This window comes from Perna viridis, chromosome 7 (genome assembly GCF_037379345.1).
Source record: "Perna viridis isolate PV_CMFRI_1.1 ecotype Kerala chromosome 7, ASM3737934v1, whole genome shotgun sequence".
In the NCBI taxonomy this organism is placed as follows: domain Eukaryota; kingdom Metazoa; phylum Mollusca; class Bivalvia; order Mytilida; family Mytilidae; genus Perna; species Perna viridis.
The window spans coordinates 37572796-37585901 of NC_142451.1; the positions used below are offsets into that span (position 1 = coordinate 37572796).

Consider the following 13106-nt stretch of genomic DNA (forward strand, 5'->3'; position numbering starts at 1 on the left):
TTCAACAAAAGATAACTTTATTTCAATAAAGTAGAATTTAAAACAAAAAAAATAGTATCACCATGATCACAGATAAGCTCCATGTTGAAAACAACATAAACTTAAAATAATTTCCGTAAAAATTATTTGTGCTTGTTATTCTAATATTTGCAATACTGCCACTTACTCATAGCTAACATGACTTTATAATATATAGGGTCAATAAAAAACAATAGATATCCATGCAGTTTCATATATACAGTCCTACTGTCTTTTTCAAAATATTTAAAAAAGAAAGGAGAAAAAGATGACGAAGGTAAATATATTGGAAAATCTATAATGCCTTGTCTTTGATGGACAATTTCAATTTTCCTAAAAATATGTTTGAATACATTCAATAATGTATAACTATATGACAATACTGTTAATTGCAAGTCAGAAAAATAAGTCAAGTCTAAAATGTCAGGATAACACAATATTTAGCACTTTATTTTTTGGTTTTCTTCTTTTTGGTTGTTCTACGTTTGGTCTTAGAGTCCACGATAAATTGTGAATTTTTCTTGATTGTGTTTCTGTTTGGAACATCTCCATCATCTTCACCACTGTCTTCATCATCTGAAAAATTCATAGAAAAAATATTAAATAGTCAAAATGAACATCTGCCCTACAATGAATAAATACTATAAATACAAAGTCCTTCAGATTACAATGCAAAATCTTCTATTTTATTCTTTTCGTAACATTTTTATCACATAAAACTATAAACTTGTGATTTTTATTGGTATTTTAACACAGGAAGATGTTTTGCTTTTAATACTAAACACAACACTATGTAATTGGCAATTTTCCAAGGATTTGAATGGTAGACCAGTTCACGTTCTCATGAAACCATGGAGTCACATGACAACACTTACATACCCTATTTTCAGTCTTTATATTGTTTAGTTAACTAACCTATCATATCTCAATTTTCTAGCAAACTTCAATGTTGGAAGGGTTATTGGGTTGTCTATGTTTAACTACTCTACTTTTATTAGTCTGGCATACAGACTATTTATACACGACTCACTAGCATAGTCAGAAATATTCGAATTCTACCTAGAGTATAATATACCTTCAAATACAGCATCTCCTCTTTCTTTCTGTGGTAACTTAATTCTGGTGTTGTATGTGGGCAGTTTAGAGTCAAGGCTGGCATGATACTGAAGATAAAATATATTGATACATACATGATTGTAGTTCTACAAGTTAATTTTATCGGAAAATATTTTTAAAAGGGAATCAGCTTCAGCAAACGTACTAATTTTTTGCTATGGACAGAAAACTGCGAAAAAAAAATACCACTGAAATCAATTTTTAACACTATTTAATTCTCATAATATTTTTAAAACAGTGAAAATTGATGCCCACCAATATACCCACTTGACAGGATCCGTGAAAATTAGCAACTGCGAAAACAAATATGTTTACAGTATTTAGCTTGTGTCTCTCATTTTGTTTGATTTTCTGCATATAGTAATCAATCTAACAAAAGCAGTCAGATGGTCAAGAAAAAAATTGAGAATGTTTTTCCCTGAATTTAGCTTAGCTGGGTTTGAAACTTTATACAGTAACCGTGACCTTTGACCTGTATTAAATAGATCAAAAGTTCAAAGTCAGTTCAAGGTTAATAGAAACTAGATTGCTAGAGGTTGCTAAAATAAAAACTATTCCTACCTCCTCTTCCTCCATCTGTTTAAAGACCTCATTCAGATCTTTACCATCTAATTCTTCTAACAATTTCAATAATTTCTCTTCACATGTGGACAGCTGATCTAGTACATACTCATCTGATGTAGGTGGAATCTTAGCTGATGGAACATGACCTTTGGTCTAAAACAAATTAGAATAATTAGAAAAAATTAAGCATAAAGATAAGATGATACTACATAAATTAAATAAAAATCTTAGCTGATGCAACATGACCTTTGTCTAAGACAATAAGAAAATTTAGAATACATTGTATTAAGGTTGTCTTATACAAAATAATTGTTATGTACTAAATAGGGTCAAATTAAATAAGAGGTCGAAGACACTTAAATGTTCTTCTCTTGAAATTTTGAGAAAGTTTACCGCTTCCAAGAAAACTCCAAGTGGCTGATAATTGTTCTCCCAAAATGGCTTTAAACACTTTAGACAAAAAAATCCTTACTTTAAAAAGTAACTTTAAACCCATTTACAAAGGAATATCAACAGCCCAAGGTCATAGTCAAAATAACCAACTTTAAAAAGAATTTTAAAAGTAAGCTGGGTTCAAATCCTAATTTGAAATATTTGAACACATGAACAGAAACTATGCAAACAAACAAAAATACTACATAATAGGAAAAACAAACACATAGTAAAAATTACACAGTTTCAAACATGCTAGTTAGATTGACAGGTTCTATTTCAATATAATGAAAATTAAGTTATAACAGATAATCTGAACTTTAGAAAAATCAGTTAAAGTAGAAACTCATAATAGATGTACGTTGTTTAAAAATCTTGAACTTCATATGGAAATATCGGTTGGGAGAAAAAAAGAAAATCACTACTACAAAATCAGGATTTTAGAACTAAATATAGGAGAAGTCTAAAACATTTCAAATGTCATTTTGTTCTACTCTGTACCTTGCTTTTGTGTTCTTGCTGCAGTATGTAGAAAAAAATATATCATTTGAATTACCAATCATCTCGTTTTAGAACAAACTACAGCGAAACCTGTCTAAACTGAACCCTGAATAATTAGAAACCCTGTGTACACTAGATGTATCTATAAAGTCCTAAATCATTTGAATCTATGTCTAGTAATAAGAATATCCTGTTATAATTAAATTACATAACAACACATACTCAATCAATTTATACTATTTAGATATGTCTAAGAACCCAAAAATAAACAGAACACTACAACACCCCAAAATTTTTGGAAGTCCTTAAAGCTTCCTAAGAACATAATTTTAGGGGCCAGGGCCACCGGGTCCCTGGCTAAATTCTCAGACTGATATCAGTATTTTGAACCTGTGTTAACTGAACACCTGTCTAAACCAAACACATTTTAAAGTGCAAAAGGGTTTTGGTTTACAGAGATTTCACTGTATATATGATATAAATTTAATTCAAGACAATGATATCATGAAGCATTGCCTTTTGTAAGCAAACCAGCTTATAATGTGGTAAATTGTAGTTGATAGAAAATAAAAAAGAACAAATTAAAAAAGTTTTGCAACTGTAACACACTAGATCAATTAATTGAACAATATTTTACCCAATATCGAAACTGTAAAATGTTACAATAAAATTTCATGAAGACCTTATCAATTTAAATTTCTTTCAAGTTTAAAGAAATAAACAGGGGCTAAATAACTAATACTAATATTTTGTTTACATTTTTAGTCTATGCAAAAATTCAACTCTTTGAAAGAAAGATATAAAAAGTGAAAAGTAAAGGCTTTTCTCTGTCAAAGCAGCTGTAGTTTACACAGTCTACTAATGTGCACTGAAAATGAATTACGAAATCAGAACAGGACATAAAAATAAAAATAAAAATTACCAATATGATTGAGACGAAATGTCAAAAATATAAATTGTATTATGGTATTTTTTTAAGGTAAAGACAAAACAATTCTTTTCTTCAATTTTTTTTGGCGATATATGATAAAAGTGTTTATCCTCACATTACAGTTCAAATAACATATCAATGTCTTGGAAAAAATGAATTATTTGTATATGAAAGTGTGAGGTGAGTTGATATAAAAATGTAAAATGACAAACACTTAAAAAATACCTACAGCTTTAAGAAGGTAGAGTTTATCAGCAAGATGATCCACACCAGCCTTGACAGAGACCATGATGGTACTGTTTCTGTGGAGTTCTTCTTCAGCATCATCACGTCTCTCTTCTTCCTTATTTAAGTGGTTCTGGAAGTCCTCAAGCATTCTCTGGCCACTACAATGAACAACATATTGAGTTTATAAAAAATGTTCAAAACCTTTTTCCAGAGGTGCAAAGAGAAAAGGACTTTTTTATGTTTCAGACAAGATGTCCAGAAAAATTGAATTTTAAGCAGCACCTACAATTGAACAAACTAATGCAGCACCCTTGTTTATGTATTTTTTTACATAATGAAAATATAAATTTTTCATTTATCTTTAACAATCTGTTTAAAAAATTACATGGTAAGAAAATTTAAGTACACATCAAGCTTTACAACTCGGTAAACAATTTATGACAGTACAAGTAAAAATTGAAATTTAGAATCCAGGTTTTATCTGAAAGTTTACATTATAGTTTGACAGCATCACAAGTACAACAGAATATGATATTCTAAGAAGCAATTAGTAGTTCTGTTGGGTTTTTATATGTTCTAGAAAAGATACTTTCAGGAGATTTTTAATTACAAATAAATCTTACCTTGATAACTTAGCATCACCAGAATATTTCATCTCTTCAAACTCTTGTTGTAATTTTTCCTTATCTTCCCGTAATCTTGTAATAGATTTTTCATTTTCCTTCTTCAAGTTCTCAAGGTGGGTGGTAGTGTCTCCTTGGTTTTCAAATCTGTGGACAACTTCCTACAAATACACATTTCAAACTGTACACTTTTTGTTTGATCATATCATGGTTTACACAGACATGCTTTATGAACAACAAAACTGGAAACTTGCAAATTGGAAGTACACATATGGTAAAAGAAATTAAAAACAGAAGGGTATATTCTGGATTTGAAAAGGTGGAAGAAAATCATGTTTGCTTACAGCAACATCACACCAAAGTGAAAAAAAAAAGAAATTATGTGGGCAGACTAACCAACAGAACAGACAGTGATTCCTATATATCCTCAAATCTAAAATGACAATAATAATAATATGTACAAATTCCCTCGTACTTCCTGGTAACAAATAAGAGGTTGTCCATGTAAAAACCTAGCAATGGGTGGCACATGACAATTTTTTTTCAAAAATTTTCATCCATTTCATATCACAAATGCATCCTTTCTCAAACTTGAATGTTGGTTTTTGTTTAACTGAAATGGTTAAAGAGAAAAAAATTACATAGAAAGTGTGGGAAATTCATTTAAAAAGGGAGATAATTTTTTTGCAAAATTTGGTTGCTTGTTTAACTTAAAAATTGTTTTCCCAGCCACCCATTGTGACTTAAATCATATGATATAAACATTACATTGAAACAAATTTCAGTGGGATAAAAGTTCCATGTGCCAACCATACCTGCCTGACTTTTACATGGACACCCTCTTAATTACAATGGTAACTCAAGAACAAAATATACAATTAAGAACATTCTCGGACAATAATAATTTTTTAAAGTTTAGTGGCCTGAGCCAGATTCAAAATAAATTTTGGATAACTGTAAACTTGAAATTCTGTACTGTATTAAGACATTACACTAGTTCTATAATTAACAAGCATAGAACCCTACTGATTTCTATTTCTATAATTAACAAGCATAGAACCCTACTGATTTCTATTAACTTATCATCTCACCATTGTATCAGATACACCAGTAGCTTCCTTGATCCTCCTGAAAGCCTCCTCATATGAGGTAATCTTCTGTTGCTGTTCTTCACCCTGAAGAGCCTGTTTCTCCTGGGGAGACAACTCATCCTGTTGGATGGAACCTCTCTGTTGCTGTAAAAAAACAAACAATGATGAAACAGTCTTGAGCTTTAAATTAAAAACATTTTCACTTCATATGATTTTTATCCTGAAGAAGTTCTTTCACATTTTATGATTTAATGAGGTAGACCTAAGGTAAGGGACATACCTCATGATATCAGTGATATGTTTGTATCATATTTAATTTCATCCAAGTCTGTCAAGAATTCATTTGAAACAGAATGAAATCAATCCAAGTTACTTTGATGCTTGCATGAAATTCAAGTAAAATGGATTAAACAAGCATACCAATGAATTGTAAGAGTTATGCCCGTAACCAAGGTCTACCTCCTTATTATGATTATTTGAGTTATTCCCCCTTTTTTGCAAAACTTTTATCAGTGAGTTCACACTAAATTTTACTAATTAGTGTATAATAAAATGTATATGGATAATACAAATATCTGTATTATACAAATCAGTAAAGTTTTTCAAATTTCCCTCTAAAAATATATTTTCTGCCTTTAATACAATAATTAATGTTATTGTAAAAAAAAATATGTGAAAAGATTACTCTTTATTTCTAGAAGTATTTTTTAATGATGACAACTTACAATTCTCCTCTCAATTCTCTCATGCTGTATTTTCTTCTCTTCTGCTTCTTTTTTCATTTTCTGGAGTTCAATTTCTCTCTGTTTCCTTTCAGAGTAAACAATCTTCTCATGCTTAGACAACTCTTCTTGGGCAGCAGTTTTAGAAATTTGGGCATCGTCATGCATGGCTTTCAACTCCTTCAATTCAGCCCTTACATTTCTGATCTCACATTCCATGGCATCCAAAACACTTGGGAATTTCTCTGCCTCCTGCAATTTACATGAGAGATAAAAAAAAGGGTAAAATATATTCAAAAATTCAAATTTTCTGAGTTAGCAAAGTCTGTCAAAATCTTTTCAACTTTTGCTTCAACTGTAATTTTCCTACAAATATCAAGAATTGATATGATTGAATTTTCTATAAGTTTCTAGGGATGAAATGATACTCCAAGCTACATATTTCTGGTAGACGGTGCAACTTGCAGTGTTTCCTATTCGATATATGCTCAGGATCAGAAGTAATTATTATTTGTATTTCCCCAATGGCCCATGGGAAATCTTAACAAAAATGTATCGTATCAAAAGTAATAGTATCATTTTGTCATAAAACAATACATATCGTATTGTGAGGTAACTGTATCATTTCAGCCTTATAAGTTTCCAAAAATAAATCTATCCATGTTCTAAGGCTTCAGCATCATTTGTTTGTTTGATATAGGACTAATCAATAAAAGCTTCTCAAAGTATCAAAAACAGAAAATTTAATAACCTATGTTTGTTTAAAAAAAAGCAGGAAAAAAGTTTTTACTACTTACAACTTGCAATTTCCTGTTAATGTCCTGGTAAATTCTGTATAGATGTGTAGCTTCATCCATCTTCAGCTTTGTCTTGTCATAACTGTTTTCTAGATATCTGAGAGTCTAAAACAAGTAGTCAGAAAAAATAAATGGTTCTGGAAAATCAAACCATATTTACTGTTAAATTAAAATATGTATTCTTGTTTGATAAAGACTGTATGGTATATTCATCATCAACCAGCCATAAGTTTGTGTAGGTCATTAAGTTCTATTTTTCTTGGTTCATATTTTCTTTTTGATAAAAATATACCAGTAAGTACCTGTGCATCAACAGATTCTCCTTTGTCTGTAGAAACTGCATCAGCAGAGTCCTTCATCATCTGGTCATACTGTGTCTGCAGACTCTCAATTTTCTTCTGTTTAGTTGCAGTTTGATGCTTCAAAGCATTCAACCTCTTCTTGGTGTCACATAGTTTGTGTTTCATCACAACAATGGCTTGCTGAAAGATAGATATTCATATTCTGCAGACCTAGTGTCCATGACTAAATTTTATCATGTGTCATTTCTCAATATAAAAAAAGAAGTTGTATTCAAATTTCAATAAAAATCAATCCTTAAAGGTTGCATTTGAACCATATACTATGAATAACACATTAACCAGATACATAATGATTAAAAAAAAACCAAAGAAATAAATTGCAGCAGCAATCTTAAGAAATATTTGAGGCAACTATCAAAATAGAGCTATTTCAAGCCACAACATGATACTTACATCTCCACTTTTATTTTTGAACTCTGCCCTCTGGACTGGCTTGTCTTGAAAAGCTTTGTTGATGACATGCTGATCTTGCTAAAATAGAAATTTTAATTCGTGAAATAATTCTAGATTTCTGATGAAATTTTGTATGACCTTTTAGCTGAAAACACCTATAATGTTTACAATATAGCTGTTCATATATCTTTAAGTTCCTAGCTCTCAAAATTATAAATGTTAATTTATATAGAATAACAAGCCTTTTTTTGGGTATATTTGTACAGTTAAGGTAAACTTTGAAAGTATATTTATATATGTTTATTGTTATAAGGAGCTATTTCAAAAGAAGAGCATTAGATTTGTTAAATTCTATTTTTCCAACATTAATTCAAAAGGAGTCTCTCGTGAAAGAGAAAAAAAAGGACAATCCATATACTCACAGACAATGAATCGCTCAGTTTCTTTCTGAGTTCTTTGACCTCTTTCCTTAACTTGAGTACAGTATCCTGGTTATGTTTCATAGCATGTTGAGAGGTTTCATAGTAAGCTTTTCTGTCACCCTCTGAAAAAAAAAACAAACAAAGCACATAAGTTAATGGACTGATTCAGAAAGTGTACAAATACTAATACTCATACTAATGTGCAGCATAATAGGATTACCATGTAGTTATTGATTGGTCAGAACCTATTTCATTTGTAGGCATTGACTGTACTGTTGTTTAAGATGATGAAAGTTGAATTTTTTAACTGGTCCATTGTGGGCTCAGCTTAACACAACAAGGAAACCTCTATATTCGCCTATAAGGTGCTATTTTTCATTTTTAGGGGTAAACAGACATTTGGTGCGAGGGTAAATAATGTATACATGTATCTCAATCAGGAGATCTTGAATAGACTAGTACATATATACATGTATGGACATTATACTCTGTTCCCACTATATTGCCATATTGCTAGAACAAGAACATAGAACAATGCACATTTCCAAAATTTGTTACACAAGTTCTCTCAAAATAACCCATGGTCACCAGTGACATCTTCTGCATTTTGATTGGCATCGTGGATTTGACATTATTTATTTACTTTTATTTATACGTTCAAGTATTCAATTATAAAAAAAAATATTATATGTTTTCGTATTTCTTGAAACAAATTTATACGATACAAGAATGAAGTCTATTTAGATAATTTCAATTCTTTGTTTTCTATAGGTGGCAGTTTACTCAAATATTGCTAGTATCCATCTCTGATGACCTGAGTCTATATCTTTAGGATATTGACCAGGAACCTAGACCTAGTGACTAGTCCCAGAAAACATGTATAGATCAAACTATATAAAGGTGTCGAATCCTACACATTTTCAAAGAAATAAATTTAGACAATTGTACATTGGTAACTTACAGCACTTTTGTAAATATCAGTGTATTTAAAGTAAAGGTCTACATGTAGCTACCATTCTTACTGATTTTTTTTCCCATATCACAGACAAATTTAACAGACCATATTTTTACTTTTTTTTAGCCAATTTCAACAAACAAAATATGACTTACCAAGAAGAGCAATCTTAGCTTTAAGCTCCTCTATCTGTTCGTTGACAGGACGCTGCATTAAAGAATTTCCCACCGGCATCTTGAATTAATGAGACAATTATCAAGTCCCAAAACACAATCCAAGTTTTTTGTTGGTGCGTCTCCAAGGTGCCCTCCGACTGCGCATGACCAAGGTGAGTTAACTCTGACGAACAGAGTTATCTCCACTTGATTGGCTTGGAATAATTGACTGGTTTGATTCTACTTATAAAGCCATTACAGGTTATATTACTTGGGAATTTATTAAACAATTTGTCACTTTATATCGCACAGTGCAAGTCTGTACTTTTTACATTGATCTCCGAATTCATAAGCCCTGGCCTGCTGTCAGTAAGAACGGACAGCTCGAATAACCGAAAAGCTCGCTCGGTATTAACCGAAAACCAGGTGAATACATCCAAAACTATACACTGAAAGAGATTTGTAATAAGTGAGAATACGTATGTATCTTTTCATTACAGGTCCATGACGTTATTGTATCCTTGATAGATCTGTTAATATATTTTCAGTTTCATTGTCAAAACTAGCTCTTGTAAGGGACCGGTCAAAATTTATCGCCACATAGGACCAGTGCAAAAAAAAAAAAAGTTGCAACCCTATGGCTATCTGACTTTAAAAAAATGATGTATTATGTCAACTTGGTAAGAAAAAAGATAGTGTCCTATCATGGTTTTCTTATCAAGTTTATTTGAAAATATTATATTAACACATACAGTGTATTAAAGATCTTACAAATGAGGTATTGATATAAAGTTATTTCTGTTTAAATACATATAGTTATTCCAATTACAATGAATTATGTTAAATAGTTGTATTTTCTACTGCATTTATATGTGGTTGAATATTTCTGTTACATAGATTTTTCTAAAGTTAATAAAAAAGTAATAAGGCGTAGCTTGTATTGAGGCAGTTGCCTCGGTAAAAACAAGAAAAGAAAAAAAAACAGAACTGATAAAGAAAGGACAAAAGATGGTATGTCTCGTTTACTATGGTTTATTTTATACCTGGGATTTTATATGATAAATGTTTCCGTCTTCTTTTCGGAAATATCTCATGATTAATCCGTTATTGGTTATGATTTAGAATGTATAAGTTATGTCCTGCTATCATTTGATTTGCAGTGAAAATGAAAGTTGACTCAGGCCAGTTTGACCGATCTGTTTAGTAAAATGAGTAAGGTTTCAAAACCATCCGAATCATCTAAAGAAAAGCAACAAGTCGATGATCGTCAAGATCAAGTCCCAATCATGTCGTCTTCAAGTTGTCAACATTAGATTCCCAAAGGTATGCATTTGATTCTATTTGTCTTGGAATTTGACAATAATTCCGTGAACAAAATTTGAATACTATTTACTGAATTTTAAGTTGAACGTCAACTTCCCATTCATTGATCATTGTTTGGCTCAACTAGAGGAAAGCTTCTTCGAGGTCAAATCTGGGATGTATCTCGTGTCTCAACTTGTGCCAAATAAAGTATACGGATTGAGCGAGGCCGACATGGCGAAAATTTTTGAATGGTACAGCCCAAGACTTGCCGGAACCGGAATCCTTTCATTCAGAAATTTTGAGATGGAAAAAGCTTTGTGAAAAATCTCTAAAATTGAGCTCCTTGTCCGATAGGTATGTCCATGCAGATCTGGATTACTACCCTAACATTTGATGTATATTGCACATACTTCTTACTATGCCTGTTGGTTCTGTTCCCTGCGAAGAATCGTTTTCAGCCTTACGAAGGCTGAAAACATGGAACAGAACCATCATGACTGAAGATCGTCTCAATGGGTTGGCGTTGCTTCACATCCACAGGAACGTTGACGTTGATAGAAAGCATGTAGTTGATGCATTTGATGCAAGCGGAAACAGACGAATTGGAGCTTTACACTTTTGACATTCACTCCCTCGAATTTGTTATTAAACTTCTTGTTCCTACATTAAAACCTTGAAAAACTACTGAACTAATTTTATCATTTGAAACTAAAATTTGGGCTAAGAATTTACATTTTGGGTGCAAAATTGTCCTCAATGTCTGCTGGGGCTGCACCCTTCCTCGGTAAAAGAACGTAGCAAGGTACGCCCATGAATGGTTTAAAAAAAAATGTGTCCTACTGCTATTTGCACTGGCCCTATGTGGCGATAAATTTTGACCGGTCCCAAATATTGTCCACTACATTCTAGAATTCAAGGAACATAGTGGACAAATTACAAGGCTAGTTTTAATTTGATTGATTAGTTACATATGTTTTAAATTTTTTTATCATACACTTGTAGATTTCACCAATGGACAGTGAAGTATGCCGTGATGGGCGACTTATGGATTTAGTTGATGATGAGTGGAGAAAAGACAAGTTGCCAATGGAAGATATAAATGTCCCACAGATGGAGTTACCAGAACTTGAACCAGATAACGGTCCAACGAATGAGACCTTAAGTGAACAGGAGCAGAAATGGTCAGATTTAGGACTGTCTGCTCTGCATGAACAACCTCCAACTACTGTTAACAACTAACATGATTTAATGTTGTTATAGAAACCAATATCACATAAACAATGCATGGAGTTACGAGTTCTGTGATTATTGCAGTTATGCTTGTATAAATGGTGAATATTGAACATGAAGATGAAGCAAAAAAAAACATGTACACAAACTGAACTATCAGTGTATATACGCATGGACAATGTGAATGGAATACTTAAAGAAGTGAAAAATGGTCTTAATTTCAGTACTGAAATACTTGCAAACTAAAGATCAGTGATAACTCTTATTTACTATTTGAATGGATGTACATAATAGGTTTTAGGTAGAAACAAAATATACAGCCAAATAAATGCATGTACATTATCATATTGCATATTTATTGACTACATGTACATGTAACTCTGAAATGCCATTAAAATAAATTATCAATGAATTGTCTTTATTGTTGATGATACTTAGTTGTCATGGTTCAGTAAATGAACAATGTTCAAACTACAGACAAGGAAAGCTTTGATGGATTTGGATTGAATGAGTATGACCCTAACCTTTTTTTTTAAGACTTTCGAGTCAGAGGTAAACATTTCCTTAAACTTTTTGTAAATTGCTAATTTTTTATGTAAACTTGCAAATATCAGCAATCTTAGGCTGTGTCAAACATTTCATTACAATTTAAATTCAGAGCTGTTTAACAGTTGTCAAGGTTGAATGTTGTGTCCATACTTGTCCCAACTGTTCAGAGATTGTATCATGCAGTACCCTGTGAAACATTAATGAGCTGTTTTGTAGGCTTTGGAAAATATCGATCAAAGGATGCTATTTGATGTTATCTTATTTTCTGGTAGTGGCCAGTCTAAAATAAAAAAAACAAATGTTTGCTGTCAATCCAAGGTAGTCAATATAAGACAGTCACAAACAAATACGCTACAACTCAATATGCGGAAGCCATATATATCAAATTTCAAATCCTTCCAACCAAAAGTTCCGAAACAATTTATTGGACAGACTTTTGCACTGAAGTATTGTAAGAAGTATTTCCACTGACAACAGAATTTTATTTAAAGGTTTAACAGTACATAAAAGATTGTAATGAAAATTTTACCTTTTGGACTTACAAATAAGGTCGTTTTTATGCAAGTGTTTATTTTGTGTTGTTCATTTTTAGTAATGAACCTGTTGTCAAAGTCCGATATTGTTGGGTTTAGAAAAGTTCTCAGTTAATTCAAGATTTGTTTATGATTGGATATTTTATATAATAAGATATTATAAACATGGTAATTTATTC

The 13106-nt window shown here is 31.5% G+C and overlaps 2 protein-coding genes across 6 annotated transcripts; one reads left to right on the top strand and one right to left on the bottom strand.

Annotated features, from left to right (window-relative positions):
- Nucleotides 1-9471, bottom strand: LOC148612559 (outer dynein arm-docking complex subunit 3-like). Of its 2 annotated transcripts, XM_088594127.1 has the most exons (13): nucleotides 9311-9471; nucleotides 8201-8322; nucleotides 7779-7856; nucleotides 7326-7505; nucleotides 7024-7128; nucleotides 6230-6478; nucleotides 5505-5648; nucleotides 4414-4574; nucleotides 3792-3948; nucleotides 2632-2649; nucleotides 1696-1851; nucleotides 1094-1181; nucleotides 1-594 (listed from the first exon to the last, which is right to left on the bottom strand). In XM_088594127.1, exons 1-13 carry the CDS (start codon nucleotides 9387-9389, stop codon nucleotides 467-469), a joined length of 1665 nt encoding a protein of 554 aa, XP_088450253.1. In that variant the 5' UTR covers nucleotides 9390-9471; the 3' UTR covers nucleotides 1-466. The 2 variants fall into 2 exon arrangements, with proteins under 2 accessions (XP_088450253.1, XP_088450254.1); XM_088594128.1 differs by lacking the exon at nucleotides 2632-2649.
- Nucleotides 9472-9524: 53 nt separating this feature from the next.
- On the top strand, nucleotides 9525-12229 carry LOC148612560 (anaphase-promoting complex subunit 13-like). Of its 4 annotated transcripts, none has more exons than XM_088594133.1 (2): nucleotides 9525-9571; nucleotides 11618-12229. In XM_088594133.1, exon 2 carries the CDS (start codon nucleotides 11627-11629, stop codon nucleotides 11852-11854), a length of 228 nt encoding a protein of 75 aa, XP_088450259.1. In that variant the 5' UTR covers nucleotides 9525-9571; nucleotides 11618-11626; the 3' UTR covers nucleotides 11855-12229. The 4 variants fall into 4 exon arrangements, with proteins under 4 accessions (XP_088450259.1, XP_088450257.1, XP_088450258.1 ...); XM_088594131.1 differs by lacking the exon at nucleotides 9525-9571 and adding an exon at nucleotides 9583-9736; XM_088594132.1 differs by lacking the exon at nucleotides 9525-9571 and adding an exon at nucleotides 9588-9789.
- Nucleotides 12230-13106: the final 877 nt, after the last annotated feature.

What these genes read in the sequence shown, in the direction of transcription:
- LOC148612559 (XM_088594127.1), bottom strand. Translation starts at nt 9,389, where the DNA reads ATGCCGGTGGGAAATTCTTTAATGCAGCGTCCTGTCAACGAACAGATA. An exon ending in CTGGTGTATCTGATACAATG is followed by an intron (nt 4,575 to 5,504) that starts GTGAGATGATAA and finishes GTGTATTTGTAG; the next exon opens with GAAGTTGTCCACAGATTTGA. An exon ending in AACAGATGGAGGAAGAGGAG is followed by an intron (nt 1,182 to 1,695) that starts GTAGGAATAGTT and finishes TTTTATCTTCAG; the next exon opens with TATCATGCCAGCCTTGACTC.
- LOC148612560 (XM_088594129.1), top strand. Translation starts at nt 10,571, where the DNA reads ATGATCGTCAAGATCAAGTCCCAATCATGTCGTCTTCAAGTTGTCAAC. An exon ending in TCAACATTAGATTCCCAAAG is followed by an intron (nt 10,634 to 11,617) that starts GTATGCATTTGA and finishes ATACACTTGTAG; the next exon opens with ATTTCACCAATGGACAGTGA.